The sequence below is a fragment of the Mustela nivalis genome, assembly GCF_964662115.1.
Source record: "Mustela nivalis genome assembly, chromosome: 20".
Taxonomy (NCBI): Eukaryota; Metazoa; Chordata; class Mammalia; order Carnivora; family Mustelidae; genus Mustela; species Mustela nivalis.
Window position 1 is genome coordinate 7,244,813 of NC_139039.1, and position 19,305 is coordinate 7,264,117.

Consider the following 19,305-nt stretch of genomic DNA (forward strand, 5'->3'; position numbering starts at 1 on the left):
AATACAAAATTTAGGTACTATTCAGAAAATTCCAGTCCAAAAAGTTCCTGTGGTTAATAAAGGTGTTCAATGAGATCCCAAGCTATACAAGAATCCAGGTATCTCTTGATTTTAGCAATAGTTGAAATTAGAAATTTTAAGATTACAACATAAATCTTTTCCTTCTTCCCTTGTGATAGTTTTCATAGTAGTCTTCCATGTGGACAGATTTTCTGCTACCAATGATTAGGAAACTACTTCCGGCAAACAACAAAGTTAAGAAAAATATTACTGAAGTTTACAACCAATGGCAGTTCACTGGAGCCAGGAATGCTATTTATGACATTAAAGCAGTTTACTAGCCTTTGTGGGAGAAGAATTCATCACATTGCCTTACCTGTACCTTATATAGGCCACTAATAGTATTTCTGAACTCTCTTAAAACAAAGATTTAATTTATAAATGCAGATTATGTGATATTTTCACCTAATTTATCAGCCTAATTGAGGAAAAGGAGTAATTTACATTAGCTATTCAAATGTCCACATGCGAAAATTAATTTTTTGGTTTCTTGAATCCTATATTCACATGTGTCCAAGATTGATTACCTAAGTCTTTACTAAACTTTAATCTAATGACAAGCTTAATGGGGAACTTAATTTTATTCTTTACCCATTTTAAAAGTCAAGCAAGGTCCTCATGAAAAAGTAAAACAATCTTAAATCTGCAGACCATCAAATTTTGCTCTGAAAATAGTTTTCATTTTATGAAATTATAAGGAATAAGTTAAATTTAAAAAGTCAACACTTACTTCTGAACTTTTCCTGATATGATAATACATGTTATTATAGCTGTAAGTCTTAGTTTCTCCTAAAAGAGGTACAACAATGTCATATTTTTCTTCATAAATCATGTGCACAAATCCTGATACAGCCTCCATTGGTTCAATTCCGTATGAGATGTTTTTAAGCTGTAATGTTCCCCTGAGTATTAAAAAAATCAAAACAAGTCTGAAATTATTCTACCAAAACTATAATATTCTAAGGAGTAATTTTGGCAAAAAAAAAAAAATTTTTTTCTTACATTTAAAGTCACCTTGGTTTCTCTAGTTTATTCATTGAGGTATTAAACTCAAGACTGGACCAGTTAATACCACAGGATGCATACTGCCTTATATTACAATATTCTAAGAGAAATATTTTTATTATCTTAAGGAAAGCATGTAAGTGTCATGGATCCATGTGATTAAACAGGTTAGGAACCCTTCCTAGAGTACAGATTTTCTAAGCCAGCTTGTCAGATCTTTAGGCACTCTCTTCCTTAGTGTTAGGTCCTTTCTTCTTTTTGAGATACCTACTCTTCCCTGAGACTTAATGTCACACATCATTTTTTGTGTGGACTTAAATGAAGGTATTACCTGCCTAAAAATGACTGGAAGCAGAGCTAAAATACCTATCAGATCTAGGCATTCTACAATTTTCAACCATGCTAGGAAATTAAGAAATCAATAAAAATATTAAAAATCTAGAAAAAGTAAAGTACGAAGAGACCAACAAACACCCCCTACAGTCAAGGCCACTCAAAGCCTCAAGCAACAGATCCTGTTAGCATCAACAAGTACATAAACAATGAATCGTGAAACACTGCATCAAAAACTCATGATGTGGGGCACCTGAGTGGCTTCAGCTCAGGTCATGAACTCAGAGTCCTAGGATCGAGCCCCACATTGGGCTCTCTGTTTGGCAAGGTGCCTACTTCCCACTCTCTTTTTTCCTGCCTCTCTGCCTACTTGTGATCTCTCTCTCTTTCTGTCAAATAAATAAAATCTAAAAAAAAAAAAAAACAACAAAAAAAACCTCATCATGTATATATTATAGTGACTAACATAACACAATAAAAATTAAAAAAAAAAAAAAGAATCAACAAGTAGTCTTCCAACAGGGACAAATGCTGCCAAGGTGACCAATATTTTATTTTACCAGTAATTCTGAGTTACTCCTTAGGGAACTGAGATAACAAAGTTGAATATAGAACTAGAAAAGATAAACAGAGGACCAACTCAGGTTAACAGGATCAATACTGGCAAATGGAATATCTTTAAATAGGTTACAACCTGAGTCCTGAACAAGTATGGAGTGACACAAGAGAATGTGGAAAACCTGCAACATATCCATGATAACTGCAATCCACCTGAAAAAAAAAATACACAAGAATAAATGGATAATTTATTTTTAAAATGGACATCCCACCTGTGTCACTTGTATTTATTACTTTATCTACCCTAGTGCTTTAACATGCATAGGCAATTAGCCAACAAACTTTTGCCAGGTAGGAATAAGAATTAGTCCAAGTTATTCAATTTCAGTGAATGTGTAAAATAATATTCTAGAAATTTCAGAATATTTACATTTTTAAAGATAATCCAGAGTAAGAAGTTTGTAAGAAAAAGCTCAGTCTTACCTGTGCTAACAAAGGCTGAGAATGTTGGATGTCATCATTGTCATAAAAGTAAACAACAGAAACTGAATATAAAAATAATCTAGACAAAAAAAATCACAAAACATGCTCAAGTTGTGAAACAGAAAACATAGAAAAAATTATTCTTCATAATACAAATTGTTCTTTCACTGAGGAATTGTAGTGTCAATTACCTTTACATAGTCAATCGTCCAAATACTTTTATCATTTACAATAAACCAGGTGCTGAAGAAAGTATTGTAACATACAATGCTAAAATACATGTCAATGAACAACCAAAACAGCTAGAAATAGTAAATAGTAAAATAACATAGGTCCCAAGTTCCAGCATAGAATTTAAAAATTTTTGTGTTTATTTATTTTGTGTTTAAAAATGTTGTGTTAAAACTGATTCCAGATTTTAAACCTAAATCTTAAAGGGTTAGAACAAAATTTTAAAATATTTTCTTGAGGAGTAGGGGCAAGATGGCAGAGAAGTAAGAGACCCTGTTTCAACCGGTCCCCTAAAGTGAGCTAAATATCTACCAGAACACTCTGAACACCCATGAAATTGGCCTGAGATGTAAGATTACACACTTCTGGATCTCTACAGAGGCAGATGACAGCAGTGAAGAGGTAAAGCAGAGGGGGAATGCTTGGACTGATACTGGAAGATAAACAGAAGAGGAGGGAGCCACCAGAAGGGACACATTAGAAAGTAATACCCCAATATGAAAGTGTCCTGTGGCTGGGGACAAACATTAACTTGGAGTCTGGTTAAAAGCACTCAAAAAGAGCAAAAGATCTTAAGAGGCAACTGGTGGAATCTGGTGGTCAAGGGCATGGGCCCAGGATGGTCACCTCTGGTGACCACTCATGTCAGAGAGAGTCTGGTGGGGCCACCAATCTGTGGTCCTTGAGCCCATGGCTTTCTGCTGCTTGCACTACTACTCAGGTTGGGCACACTCCCACCTAAGACAGCCTAGTGTGGGCACCAGTGGGTGGTCTCTGGGCCTACAGCCTTCCTCGACCTGCGTGACTGCGGGGTCTGAGCACACCCAGCCGGCACCTAAGAGAACTCAGCACCAACTCCGGTTGGGGTCTCTCAGCCTGCAGCCTTTGGCAACCTGCACCTTCCCTGGCATGGACCGTAGATAGCATTCCCAGCAACAGCAGTAACTGGAATCGGGCTCATCCAGACCTATATTGCTCACAGTTTTAGTGGCACCAGCATGCAGAGACAAGCAGGGGCCTCGGGCAACCACTGGGAGAGTGGCTAGGGGTGCGCACCACCAGCGGGAGGTTGTGGTGTCTGGCAGAGTTTGCAGAGGGGGAGTCTATGTTTTCTGGACCATCCAGCGGGGAGCAAACTGAGGCCTCTCTCTGAGGCAGAGGTCTGGGGGTGGACAGTTTGCTTTCCACTAAACCTCTGAAAAGCCAAAAAGCCACAAAAAGCCACCAAAGAACAAAACCCTCCAGAGAACATAAGCCTGAAAAGCAGTTTCCACAGAGTCCAGTCCCTTGATAGCAGGCAGGGTAACTCAACCCAAGCAGTACTGACTGGAAAACAATGTGGCAAGCCCCTCCCCAAGAAAACTAGCCAAAGGAACAAGAAGACAATAACCACAGGGTCCCCATTAAACTGTTAACACCCAAACATCAGGGAAAAACAATAAATTAAGCTCCCAGTATTGCCCCAATGCCTGTATAATTCATAGATACAACTTTTCTTCTTCTTTTTTTTTTATTAGTTCTCACACTTCTTCTTTTTTTTAACCTACTCACCATTACAACCAGAGTTTTAACACACTGCATAATAACTTTTAAACTTGAACTTTTTTCATGCATATATTGTGTTTTTCTTCCTTTTTTTAAATACATATAGGCATAAGCTTCAAGGTAATCATTTTTCCCTATTCAATACTACCTCTATATATAAACCAGTTTTAATTTCCCTGTATCTATGGAAAGTTGAGTCCTTTAACAAAGATAACAATATTCATTCAGGAAGATCTGAAATAACCTTCCTCGCTCACATCAAGGGTTTATAACCACCTTCCCATCTTATTCTTCTGTGGGTGTTTCTGTGTATTTGTATCTGTTTTTGTACTATATAAATATTATCCTTAGGGTTCCTTTTGGCTGGGTTTTTCTTCTTTTTCTCTTGTCTTTTACTTTTGTCAGTCTTTTTAATTGTTCAGTTTTGTTTATGGACCTTATAAATCTTACTTTTGGGGCTCATTTTGGCTGGGTTTCTTTTTTTTTTTTTTTTCTATTTTTCTCTCTCTTTTTGGTGATGACTTCTGGTTACTCTGAAACTTTTCAGGGTGCACCTTGCCTAGATTGTGGTTGATAAATTCAGCTAAACAACCCCTCAAACACCTCTCACCAAAATGACTTGAAGTAAGAACACCCAACATAGTAAATATTCAGAGACTGTGCCCTCTGCCACAAAACCACTGAATATGAACATAAACATATGTCACAAAGTGAATTCAGGGTAACAATTATCCAAGCAATGGCTAGGATGGAGAAGACCATTAGTGGCAACATAGAAACTCTAAGGGCAGAAATGAGATCCAATCGAATCTAAATACTCTAACAGTCAGCATAACTGAAGCAGAAGATCGACTTAGTGATCTAGAAGACAAACTGAGAGAAGATGGATCAGGAGGACACCTGGAATAAACAGCTTAGAAGCCATGAAAATAGAATTAAGGAAATAAATGACACCATGAAACATTCCAACATCAGAATTATTGGCATACCTGAGCAGATGGAGAAAGAGGGAAGATTAGAAGATATAGGTGAACAAATTCTGGATGAAAATTTCCCCAATTTGGGGAACAGAACAAGTGTTCATGTTCTAGAGGCAGAAAGGACACCCCCCAAGACCAATGAGTCTAGAAAGACATCCAGATACTTAACTGTTAAATTCATGAATCATAATTTTAGGCAAGAGGTCTTAAGGGCAGCTAGGGGGAAGAGATTCCTTATATGCAGAGAAAGTCCCATTAGAATAACATCAGACCTGCCCACAGAAACCTGGCAAGCCAGAACGGGCTGGCAAGACATATTCAAGGCACTAAATGAGAAGAACATGCAGCAAAGAATACTTTATCCAGCAAGGCTGACATTCAGAATAGGTGGAGACAGAGAGAACTTTCAAAACAGGCAAGGTTTAAAAAAGTCTGTGACCACCAAGTTGGCACTACAGAAATATTAAAGGGATTTTTTATAAAAAAAGAAAGAACCCAACAATGACATAGAACAGAAGTTTACAGAGACAATCTATAGAAACAAGGACTTCTCAGGCAACGTGATCTCACTAAAAACTTATGTTTCAATAATCACTCTCAACGTGAACAGCCTAAATGCTCCCATAAAACGGCACAGGGTTAAAGACTGGATAAAATGATAGGACCTGTCCATATGCTTTCCACAAGAGACACATTTGGAACCTAAAGATACATGCAGACTGAAAGTGAAGGGATGGAGAAGCATCTTTCATGCAAATGGGCCTCAAAAGAAAGCTGGAGTAGTTATTCTCATATCAGATAAATTAGATTTTAAGCTAAAGACTGTAGTAAGAGATACCGAAGGACACTACCTTATTGTTAAAGGGTCTATCCACCAAGAAGATATAACAATTGTAAATATTTATGCCCCCAACATGAGAGCAGCCAACTACTAAGCCAACTGTTAATTAGTCATATTGATAGGAATACATTAATTGTAGGAGATCTTAATACACCACTCTCAGTAATAGATCATCTAAGCAGAAAATCAATAAATAAACAAAAGCTTTGAATGACACATTGGACCAGAAGGAACTCATAGATATATACAGAACATTCCACCCTAAAGCAACAGAATATTCATTCTTCTCAAGTGCTCATGGAGCTTTCTCCAGAATAGACCACATACATTGTAACAAATCAGGGCTCAGTTGATACCAAAAGACTGAGATTATTTCCTGCATATTCTCAGACCATGATGCTTTGAAACTGGAACTCAATCACAAGAAAAAAGTCTGGAAGGAATACAAACACTTGGAAACTAAAGACCGTCCTGCTCAAGAATGCTTGGTTCAACCAGGAAATCAAAAAAGAACTTAAACAATTCATGTAAACCAATGAGAATGAAGACACATCAGTCCAAAACCTATGTGATATAGCAAAAGCAGTCTTAAGGGGGAAATACAAAGCCATCTAAGCCTCACTCAAAAAAACTGAAAAATCCAGAATACACCAGCTCTCTTTTCACCTGAAAGAACTGGAAAATCAACAACAAATTAAGCCAACCCCACACATAAGAAGATAAATAATTAAGATTAGAGCAGAGATCAATGAGTTAGAGACTAGAGATATAGTACAACACATCAACAAAGCTAGAAGCTGGTTCTTTGAAAGAATCAATAAGATAGATAAACCACTGACCATACTAATTCAAAAGAAAAGAGAGAGGACCCAAATTAATAAAATTATGAATGAAAGGGGAGAGATCATGACCAACACCAAGAAAATAGAAAGAATGATCAGAAATTATTATCAACAGTTATATGCCAATAAGTTAAACAACCTAAAAGAAATGAATGCATTCCTGGAAAACTTTAAATTTCCAAGACTGAAACAGGAAGAAGCTGGCAGCCTGAATAGACCAATATCTAGTAACGAGATTGAAGCAGCAATCAAAAACCTCCCAAAAAACAAGAGCCCAGGACCTGACGGATTCCCTGGGGAATTCAATCAAACACTCAAAGAAGAAATAATACCTATTCTCCTAAAGCTCTTTCAAAAAAAGAAACAAAAGGAAAACTTCCAGACTCTTTCTATGATGTTAGCATTACCTGATCACCAAACCAAAGATCCCATCAAAAAGGAGAATTTCTGACCAATATCCCTGACAAATATGGATACCGAGATTCTCAAGAAGATCCTAGCTAATAGGATCTAACAGTACATTAAAAAGATTATCCACCATGCACCCTGGGATGCAAGGGTGGTTCAACATTTGCAAATCAATCAATGTGAATCAATAAGAGAAGAGAGGATAACCACATGGTCCTCTCAACCGATGCGGAAAAAGCATTTGACAAAATGCAGCACCCGTTCCTGGTTAAAACCCTTTGAAGTATAGGGATCGAGGGAACATTCCTCAACTTTGTAAAATCTATCTATGGAAAAACCCATAGTGAATATCATTTTCAGTGAGGAAAAGCTAACAGCCTTTCCCTTTTGAGATTAGGAACACGACAAGGATGACTATTGTTGCCACTGTTGCTTAACATAGGATTATAAGTCCTAGGAACAGCAATCAGACAACAAAAAGAAATAAAACTTATGAAAATTGGCAAAGAAGTCAAACTCTCTCTCTTCACAGATGACATGATACTTTATATGGAAAACCCAAAAGACTCCACCCCCAAACTACTAAAATTCATACAGCAATTCAGTAATGTAGCAGGATACAAAATCAAGGCACAGAAACCAGTTTCTTTTTATACACTAACAAAGAAAATGTAGAAATGGAAATGAGAGAATTTATTCTATTTATGATAGCACCAAGAACCATAAGACCTGAGAATAAACCTAACCAAAGAGGTAAAGGATCTGAACTCAAGGAACTACAAAACACCCATGAAAGAAATTGAAGAAGACACAAAAAGATAGAAAAGTGGAGGAGTCAAGATGGCACTGAAGTAGGCTGAGATGACATCAGGTAGCAGGAGATCAGCTAGATAGCTTATCAAACCATTGCGAACACCTACAAATCCAACAGGAGATTGCAGAGAAGAAGAGCAACAATTCTAGAAACAGAAAATTGACCACTTTCTGAAAGGACCAGCAGAGAAGTGAATCCAAAGCAACTGGAAGATAGACCACAAGGGGAGGGGCCAGCTCCCAGCAAGTGACTGAACAATGGATCACAAAATCAGGACTTTTAAAAGTCTGCTCCACTGAGGGACATCGCTCCAGAGGCTAAACTGGGGTGAAGTCCACGCGGGGTCAGCATGGCTCCAGGTCTCATGGGGTCATAGAAGGATCAGGGGTATCTGAGTGCCACAGAGCTTGCAGGTATTAGAGCATGGAAGCCAGCTACAGAGACAGAGCTGAGGAGTGAGCTCTCACCTTGGGTTTACCTTGAGCTTTAATCTGGAGTAGTGAGTGGGGTCCCAACAAGACCCGGGGAGACACCCCCTAGAAGAGCTCAGGGGTTTGTGGAGCTCAGAGACCCCAGGTGGAGCTGTGTGCCAGAGACAGAGACACTTGGTCACAGGCTGGGTGAGCTCAGAGTGCAGCTGGAGGCTAAGGAGACGGGAGTGATTGAGCACTTTTTCCTGAGGGTGCACAGAGGAATGGGGCCCGAGGTCTTGGCTCCTCTGGACCAGAGATTGGGAGGCTGCCATTTTCATTCCTGTCTCCTGGAACTCTACAGAAAGCGTTCAGGGAACAAAAGCTCCCAAAAGCAAACCCAAGTGGATTACTTAGCCTGACCCCTGGTAAGGGTGGTCCAATTCTGCCTCCAGCAAAGACGCTTGAGAATCACTAGAACAGGCCCCTCCCGCAGAAGATCAACAAGAAATCCAGCTAAGATCAAGGTCACTTACTAAGGAGAACAGCTGAATTCCAGAGGAGGAGAAAGCAAAGCATGGAATTCATGGCATGGAAATTCAAAGCATGGAATTCCCAATATTCTTTAGTCTTGCAGTTAATTTTTTTTTATTTTCTTTTTTTTCTGCTTAATTTTTTTTAACTTTTACTCTTTCCTCTTTTAATGCTTTTTAACTAGTTTATCTTTACAATACCTTTCATAAAAAAATAATAATCTTTTTTGAACCTTCATTCTTATAGTCATATTTTATCTTTCATTGTATCTAACTTTGTATTTTGTATACAAATAGGGTTTTTTCTCCTAAAAAATTTGGGGTAAAACTTCTTCTAATAGATCAAAATATACCCTAAATCTTGCTCCAAGCTTGTTCTATTCTGCAGCCCAAGTAAATTCTCTCCACTTTCTTTTTCTTTATTCTCCCAACCAACTTAATCAACTCCTTTTTTAAAAATTAAAAAAATTTTTTTTCATCTTTATAGGAATATTCTATCCCTTCATTCTATTTATCCTTATATACGTTTTTCATTCTTTAAAATTTTGGGAAGTAGTTTCTTCTAAGAGACCAAAATTCTCCCAAAATTAAGTGGGTGACCTTGTTCTAGTAACCAGTCTAATATATATATATATATTTTTTTTCTATTTTGTATTTTCCTTTTATTTGTTTCCTTTTTTTTTTAATTCTTTATTTTTTATAAACATGTGTTTTTATCCCCAGGGGTACAGGTCTGTTAATCACCAGGTTTACACACTTCACAGCACTCACCAAAGCACATACCCTCCCCAATGTCCATAATCCCACCCCCTTCTCCCAAACCCCCTCCCCCCAGCAACCCTCAGTTTGTTTTGTGAGATTAAGAGTCACTTATGGTTTGTCTCCCTCCCAATCCCATCTTGTTTCATTTATTCTTCTCCTACCCACTTAAGCCCCCATGTTGCATCACCACTTCCTCATATCAGGGAAATCATATGATAGTTGTCTTTCTCCGCTTGACTTACTTCGCTAAGCATGATACGCTCTAGTTCCATCCATGTTGTCGCAAATGGCAAGATTTCATTTGTTTTGATGGCTGCATAGTATTGCATTGTGTATATATACCACTTCTTCTTGATCCATTCATCTGTTGATGGACATCTAGGTTCTTTCCATAGTTTGGCTATTGTGGACATTGCTGCTATCAACATTCGGGTGCACGTGCCCCTTTGGATCACTACGTTTGTATCTTTAGGGTAAATACCCAGTAGTGCAATTGCTGGGTCATAGGGCAGTTCTATTTTCAACATTTTGAGGAACCTCCATGCTGTTTTCCAGAGTGGCTGCACCAGCTTGCATTCCCACCAACAGTGTAGGAGGGTTCCCCTTTCTCCGCATCCTCGCCAGCATCTGTCATTTCCTGACTTGTTGATTTTAGCCATTCTGACTGGTATGAGGTGATATCGCATTGTGGTTTTGATTTGTATTTCCCTGATGCCAAGTGATATGGAGCACTTTTTCATGTGTCTGTTGGCCATCTGGATGTCATCTTTGCAGAAATGTCTGTTCATGTCCTCTGCCCATTTCTTGATTGGATTATTTGTTCTTTGGGTGTTGAGCTTGCTAAGTTCTTTATAGATTCTGGACACTAGTCCTTTATCTGATATGTCGTTTGCAAATATCTTCTCCCATTCTGTCAGTTGTCTTTTGATTTTTTTAACTGTTTCCTTTGCTGTGCAAAAGCTTTTGATCTTGATGAAATCCCAATAGTTCATTTTTGCCCTTGCTTCCCTTGCCTTTGGCGTTCTTCCTAGGAAGATGTTTCTGCAGCTGAGGTCAAAGAGGTTGCTGCCTGTGGTCTCCTCAAGGACTTTGATGGATTCCTTTCGCACATTGAGGTCCTTCATCCATTTTGAGTCTATTTTTGTGTGTGGTGTAAGGAAGTGGTCCAATTTCAGTTTTCTGCATGTGGCTGTCCAATTTGTTTTCTTTTTTTAATTGTTTTTTTTTCCTCTGAACTTTTTATCCCCTTTCTCCCCCCATGATTTTCAGTCTCTTCTAATTTGGTTAAAGCACATTTTCCTGGGATCTTTGCCACCCTTTTAGTACTTTATTTGTTCCTTCATATATTCTTATCTGGATAAAATGACAAGGCAGAAAAACTCATCACACAAAAAAAGAACAAGAGACAGTACCAAAGGCTAGGGACCTAATCAATACAGACATTGGTAATATGTCAGATCTAGAGTTCAGAATGATGATTCTCAAGGTGCTAGCCAGGCTCGAAAAAGGCATGGAAGATATAAGAGAAACCCTCTTCAGAGAGATAAAAGCCCTTTCTGGAGAAATAAAAGATATAAAATCTAACCAAGTTGAAATCAAAAAGCTAGCAGTAAAAAAAATGGAGGCTCCTACTGCTCAGGATAAATGAGGCAAAAGAAAGAGTAAGTGATACAGAAGACCAAATGACAGAGAATAAAGAAGCTGAGCAAAAGAGAGACAAATAAATACTAGACCACGAGGGGAGAATTCGAGAAATAAGTGACACCTTAAGACGAAACATTAGAATAATTGGGATTCCAAGAGAAGAAAGAGAGAGGGGAGCAGAAGGTATATTGGAGAGAGTTGTTGTAGAGAATTTTCCTAATATGGCAAAAGGAACAGGCATCAAAATCCAGGAGCTACAGAGAACCCCCCTCAAAATCCATAAGAAAAGGTCCACACCCCATCACCTAATAGTAAAATTTACAAGTCTTGGCGACAAAGAGAAAATCCTGAAAACAGTCTGGGAAAGAAGTCTGTAACATACAATGGTAAAAATATTAGATTGGCAGAGGACTTATCCACAGAGACCTGGCAGGCCAGAAAGAACTGGCATGATATGTTAAGAGCACTAAACAAGAAAACATGCAGCCAAGAATACAATATCCAGCTAGGCTATCTTTGAAAACACAAGGAGAGATAAAAGGCTTCCAGGACAAACAAATGGAATTGAAAGAATTTGCAACACCAAACCAGCTCTATAGGAAACATTGCAAGGGATCCTCTAAGCAAAGAGAGACCCTAAAAGTAGCAGATCAGAAAGGAACAGAGACAATATACAGTAACAGTCACCTTACAGGCAATACAATGGCACTAAATTCATATCTCTTAAAAGCTACCCTGAATGTAAATGGGATAAATGCCCCAATCAAAAGACACAGGGTATCAGAATGGAGAAAAAAAAAATCCATCAATATGCTGCCTACAAGAAATTCATTTTAGATACAAAGACACCTCCAGATTTAAAGTGAGGGGTGGAAAACAATTTACCATGCTAATGTACATCAGAAGAAAGCTGGGGTGGCAATCCTTATATCAGATCAATTAAATTTTAAGCCAAAGACTATAATAAGAAATGAGGAAGGACACCATATCATACTCAAAGGGTCTGTCCAACAAGAATATCTAACAATTTTAAATATCTATGCTCCTAACATGGGAGCAGCCAAATATATAAATCTATTAATAACAAAATCAAAGAAACACATCGACAATAATAGTAGGGAACTTTAACACTCCCCTCACTGAAATGGACAGATCATACAAGCAAAAGATCAACATGGGAATAAAGGCCTTAAATGACACACTGGACCAGATGGACATCACAGATATATTCAGGACATTCCATCCCAAAGCAACAGAATACACATTCTTCTCTAGTGCACATGGAACATTCTCCAGAATAGATCACATCCTGAGTCATAAATCAGGTCTCAACCAGTATCAAAAGACTGGGATCACTCCCTACATATTTTCAGACCACAATGCTCTGAAGCTAGAACTCAGTCACAAGAGGAAATTTGGAAAGAACCCAAATACATGGAGACTAAACAGCATCCTTCTAAAGAATGAATGGGTCAACCAGGAAATTGAAAAAATTTATGGAAACAAATGATAATGAAAACAATGGTTGAAAATCTGTGGGACCCAGCAAAGGCAGTCCTGAGAGGAAAATATATAGCAATACAAGAGTTTCTCAAGAAACAAGAAAGGTCTCAAATACACAACCTAACTCTACACCAAAAGGAGGTGAAGAAAGAACAAAGAAAGCCCAAACCCAGTAGTAGAAGAGAAATAATAAAGATCAGAGAAGAAATCGATGAAATAGGAACAAAAAAAAAACAATAGAACAAATCAATGAAACTAGGAGCTGGTTCTTTGAAAGAATTAATAAAATTGATAAACCCCTGGCCAGACTTATCAAAAAGAAAAGAGAAAGGACACAAATAAATAAAATCATGAATAAAAGAGGAGAAATCACAACCAACACCAAATAAGTACAAACAATTATAAAAACATACTATGAGCAACTCTACACCAACAAATTTGACAATCTGGAAGAAATGGATGCATTCCTAGAGACATATAAACTACCACAACGGAACCAGGAAGAAATAGAAAACCTGAACCAGTAAAGAGACTGAAACAGTCATCAAAAATCTCCAAACAAACAAAAGCCCAGGGCCTGATGGCCTCCCGGGGGAATTCTACCAAACATTTAAAGAAGAATTAATTCCTATTCTCCTGAAACTGTTCAAAAAAATAGAAATGAAAGGAAAACTTCCAAACTCATTATATGAGGCTAGGATCACCTTGATCCCAAAACCAGACAAGGATCCCATCAAAAAAGAGAATTACAGACCAATATCCTTGATGAACACAGATGCGAAAATTCTCACCAAAATACTAACCAATAGGATCCAACAGTACATTAAAAGGATTATTCATCACAGCCAAGTGGGATTTATTTCAAGGCTGCAAGTTTTGTTCAACATCTGCAAATCATTAATGTGATACAATACATTAATAAAAGAAAGAACAAGAACCATATGATACTCTCAATAGATGCTGAAAAGCATTTGACAAAGTACAGCATCCCTTCCTGATCAAAACTCTTCAAAGTTTATGATAGAGGGCACATACCTCAATATCATCAAAGCCATCTATGAAAAACCCACCGCAAATATCATTCTCAATGGAGAAAAACTGAAAGCTTTTCTGCTAAGATCAGGAACACGGCAGGGATGTTCATTATCACCAGTACTATTCAACATAGTACTAGAAGTCCTAGCCTCGGCAATCAGACAACAAAAAGAAATTAAAAGGCATCCAAATCGGCAAACAAGAAGTCAAACTATCACTCTTTGCAGATGATATGATACTATATGTGGAAAACCCAAAGACTCCACTCCAAAACTGCTAGAACTTGTACAGGAATTCAGTAAAGTGTCAGGATATAAAATCAATGCACAGAAATCAGTTGCATTTCTCTACACCAACAACAAGACAGAAGAAAGAGAAATTAGGAAGTCCATCCCATTTACAAATGCACCCAAAACCATAAGACACCTAGGAATAAACCTAACCAAAGAGGCAAAGAATCTATACTCAAAACACTATAAAGTACTCACGAAAAAAATTGAGGAAGACACAAAGAAATGGAAAAATGTTCCATGTTCCTGGGCTGGAAGAATAAATACTGTGAAAATGGCTTTGCTACCTAAAGCAATCTACACATTTAATGCAATTCCTATCAAAATACCACCCATTTTTTTTCAAAGAAATGGAACAAATAATCCTAAAATTTATATGGAACCAGAAAAGACCTTGAATAGCCAAAGGAATATTGAAAAAGAAAGCCAAAGTTGGTGGCATCACAATTCCAGACTTCAAGCTCTATTACAAAGCTATCATCATCAAGACAGTATAGTACTGGCACAAAAACAGACACATAGATCAATGGAACAGAATAGAGAGCAAGCCCAGAAATAGACCCTCAGCTCTATGGTCAACTAATCTTCAATAAAGCAGGAAGGAATGTCCAATGGAAAAAAGACAGCCTCTTCAACAAATGGTGCTGGGAAAACTGGACAGCCACATGTAGAAAAGTGAAATTGGACTACTTTCTTTACACCACACATGAAAATAGACTCAAAATGGATGAAGGACCTCAATGTGAGAAAAGAATCTATCAAAATCCTTGAGGAGAACATAGGCAGCAACCTCTTCGACCTCAGCCACAGCAACTTCTTCCTAGGAACAGTGCCACAGGCAAGGGAAGCAAGGGCAAAAATGAACTATTGGGATTTCTTCAAGATCAAAAGCTTTTGCACAGCCAAGGAAACAGTTAACAAAACCAAAAGACACAGAATGGGAGAAGATATTTGCAAACGACATATCAGATAAAGGGCTAGTATTCAAAATCTATAAAGAGCTTAGCAATCTCAACACCCAAAGAACAAATAATCCAATCAAGAAATGGGCAGAGGACATGAACAGACATTTCTGCAAAGAAGACATCCAGATGGCCAACAGACACATGAAAAAATGCTCCACATCACTCGGCATCAGGGAACTACAGATCAAAATCACAATGAGATACCACCTCATACCAGTCAGAACGGCTAAAATAAACAAGTCAGGAAATGACAGATGCTGGCAAGGATGTGGAGAAAGGGGAACCCTCCTACACTGTTGGTGGGAATGCAAGCTGGTGCAGCCACTCTGGAAAACAGCATGGAGGTTCCTCAAAATGTTGAAAATAGAACTGCCCTATGACCCAGCAATTGCACTACTGGGTATTTACCCTAAAGATACAAACGTAGTGATCCAAAGGGGCAGGGGCACATGCACCCGAATATTTATAGCAGCAATGTCCACAATAGCCAAACTATGGAAAGAACCTAGATGTCCATCAACAGATGAATGAAGAAAGAAGATGTGATATATATACACAATCAATACTATGCAGCCATCAAAAGAAATGAAATCTTGCCATTTGTGACGACATTGTTGGAACTAGAGGGTATTATGCTTAGCGAAAGTCAATGAGAGAAAGACAATTATCATATGATCTCCCTGATATGAGGAAGTTGAGAGTCAACATGGGAGGTTTGGGAGGTAGGAAAAGAATAAATGAAACAAGATGGGATAGGGAGGGAGACAAACCATAAGAGAATCTTAATCTCACAAAACAAACTGTTGCTGAGGGGAGGGGGGTCGGGAGAGGGTGGTGGGGTTATGTACACTGGGGAGGGTATATGCTATGTTGAGTGTTGTGAAGTGTGTAAACCTGGCGATTCACAGACCTGTACCCCTGGGGCTAATAATACATTATATGTTTATAAAAAATAGAAAAAAAATTTTAAAAGGAAAAAAAAAAAGATGGAAAAGTATTCCATGCTCATGAATTGGAAGAATAAATATTGTTAAAATGTCTATACTGCCCAGAGCAATCTATACTTTCAATGCCATCCTGATCAAAATTCCACTGACATTTTTCAAAGTGCTGGAACAAACAACCCTAAAATTTGTATGGAACCATAAAAGACCCTGAATTGATAAGGAAATGTGAAAAAGAAAAACAAAGCTGAGCCATCACATTTCAAGATTTACAAAAAGCTGTATCACCAAGACAGCATTGTACTGGCACAGAAACAGACACATAGACCAAAAATATAGAGTAGAGCCCAGATATGTACCCTCAGTGCTAAGGTCAAATAATCAACAAAGCAGGAAAAAATATCCAGTGGAAAAATGACAGTCTCTTCAATAAATGGTGCTGGGGAAATTGGACAGCTATGCATAGAAGAAAGAAACTCAACCACTCTCTTACACCATATACAAAGACAAACTTGAAATGGATAAAATACCTCAATATGAGGCAGGAATCTATCAAAATCCTAGAGAGAACATAGACAATAACCTCTTCAACATCGGCCACAGCAACTTTTTCAAGACATGTCTCCAAAGGCAAAGGAAACAAAAGCAAAAATGAAACTTTTGGACTTCAATGAAGATAAAAGATCCTGCACAGCAAAGGAAACAGCCAACAAAACAAAGAGGCCACCCTCAGAATGGGAGAAGAGATTAGCAAATGACACTACAGACAAAGGGCTGATATCCAAAATCTATAAAGAACTCCTAAAACACAACACAAACAAAACAGATGATCACATTTAAAAATGGCAGAAGACATGAACAGGAACTTCTCCAAAAAGGACATACAAATGGCTAAAAGGCACATGAAAAAATGTTCATCATCTTTAACCATCAGGGAGATTCAAATCAAAACCACACTGAGATACCACCTTATACCAGTCAGAATGGCCAAAATTAACAAGACAAGAGACAACAAGTGTTGAAGAGAATGTGGAGAAAGGGGAACCCTCTTACTGTTGGGGGTAATGAAACTTGGCACAGCCACTTTGGAAAACAATCTGGAGATTCCTTAAGAAATGAAAAATAGAGCTACCCAAAGCCCTGCAACCGCACTACTGGGAATTTACCCCAAGGATATAGATTTGGTGAAAAGAAGGGCCATAATGTACTTCAATGTTCATAGCAGCAATGGCCACAATCGCCAAACTGGGGGAAGAGCCAAGATGCCCTTCAAATGTTGAATGGGTAAAGAGGATATGGTTCATATATACAATGAAGTATTATGCCTCCATCAGAAAGGATGAATACCCAACTTTTGTATCAACATGGATGGGACAGGAAGAGATTATGCTGAGTAAAATTAAGCTGAAAGAGTCAATTACCATATAGTTTCACTTACTTGTGGAGCATAAGGAATAACATGGAGGACATTAGGAGAAGGAAAGGAAAAGTGAATTTGAGAAATCAGGAGGGGAAGAGGAACCATGAGAGACTGGACTCTGAAACAAACTGAGGGCTTTGGAGGGGAGGAAGGTGAGGGTTATGGGTGAGCCCGTATTAAGGAGAGCAGGTACTGCTTGCAGCACTGGGTGTGGTGCATAATCACTGAATCTTGGAACACTGAAAAAATAAAATTAAATTTAAAAAAAAGAAAAAAAATGCTCCAACATAAAAAAATAAAATAAAATAAAATAAAATAAAATAAAATAATAAAAAGGTTTTCTTGGCATTACTACATACTCATATTCGCTAAGCTTAACTAAGTACCAAGGTCCCAATAACCATTGTCAGATTTTCCTTCATTCTCCTCAGTAACAATTCAGAATCTTGACACTTCTGTCAATCATCCCATGTAACCTACAAGTCACTTTGGTTTCAGATCACCTGTACCCATCCTCCTTCCTTCTCTTTATTTCCAGAAAATAACTACTTCTGTTGTTGAAAGCACACCCTTACACTTGTGCTACCAATCCCATCTGTGCCATATATTGAAAATATATACTTTTTCAATACTGTTATTTCAAACTATTCCTCTATATTGTTTTTTTTACTTTAATCCTATTAAAAAGTTTATTATGAAATCATTACCTTCATAAATAATTCTCCCTTGACCTTGTTTCCTACTCTTGCTATTCTTTATATTTTTTCAATTCTCAATGGATTCCACCAAAAGAGTAGTCTACACATAGTTTCTCCACTTTATCAATTCTTATTCACCCGGAAACTACTCTGGAAAAGATTGAAAGCCACCACAATGTCAGATTCAAAAGGCAATTTTAAAATCATTGCCTTGGACTTCAGCCATTATTTTGAAAGCTCTGACAAGTTAGTCTAATCACTTAATTTAGATCACACATAACTCTTCTGCTTCTCTTCTTACCTCCCTAACCCTTCCAGCTTGATCTTCCATGTTGGCCACTCTTTTTTATTATCCTTATCTCAGAAACATTGATGTTTTCTAGGGCTACCTCATTTCTAGGATTCAGTCTTCAGTCACCGGTCTATTTATAAGCACTCTATAAACTCTTTTTCTATATTACAACCAAACTATTGATTACTTCTAAATCTATATACTTTTGTCATTCTCTCCTTGGAGATTCAAATTCCTGTATTCATATAGTTAATGGAGAAAATCCACTTGGATATCTTATAAGGTACTGCAAACCAAACTCTCCCCTCCCTCACACATATATTTCACTTGTTTCTCATTTAATTAATTATAAACTACCCACTTTCTTAAGCAACAACTAAATTATCCACACTTTTTCTCAATCACTCTAACAAATCCACCTTTGAAGTCTACTGAATTTTTCTTTCCTGTGCTATGACCAATGCCATTGTTCAAGCCACCATCATCACTCATGTTTATAATCAGATACCTTACCTCAACTTCTTCTTCCTTAAAAACCACCTAAACTCTCAATGAGACTGTAAAGTACATGCTTCAAAACATTTTTGGCTTCCAATATCCTTATCATGGCATTACAGATCTTCTACAACCTGGCTCCTGCCTATTTTCCAAAATCTCTTACTTCTATCCTCCACAGAAATATACTCTTTAGTAATTCATGTGGACTTCT

The 19,305-nt window shown here is 37.7% G+C and overlaps 1 protein-coding gene across 6 annotated transcripts in view; it reads right to left on the reverse strand.

Annotated features, from left to right (window-relative positions):
• LOC309855249 (disintegrin and metalloproteinase domain-containing protein 5-like) overlaps positions 1-19,305 on the reverse strand; it is a 154,500-nt gene that overhangs the window by 123,046 nt on the left and 12,149 nt on the right. For 5 of the 6 annotated variants that reach the window (XM_082715364.1, XM_082715361.1, XM_082715360.1 and 2 more), the window contains exons 4-6: positions 2,440-2,518; positions 2,093-2,169; positions 791-962 (exon numbers count right to left, since the gene is read on the reverse strand). In XM_082715364.1, the coding sequence (XP_082571490.1) occupies positions 791-962; positions 2,093-2,169; positions 2,440-2,518 (328 nt within the window). Of the gene's footprint in view, positions 1-790; positions 963-1,062; positions 1,095-2,092; positions 2,170-2,439; positions 2,519-19,305 lie in introns of those variants that run through there. The other variant, XM_082715365.1, reaches the window with a different exon arrangement.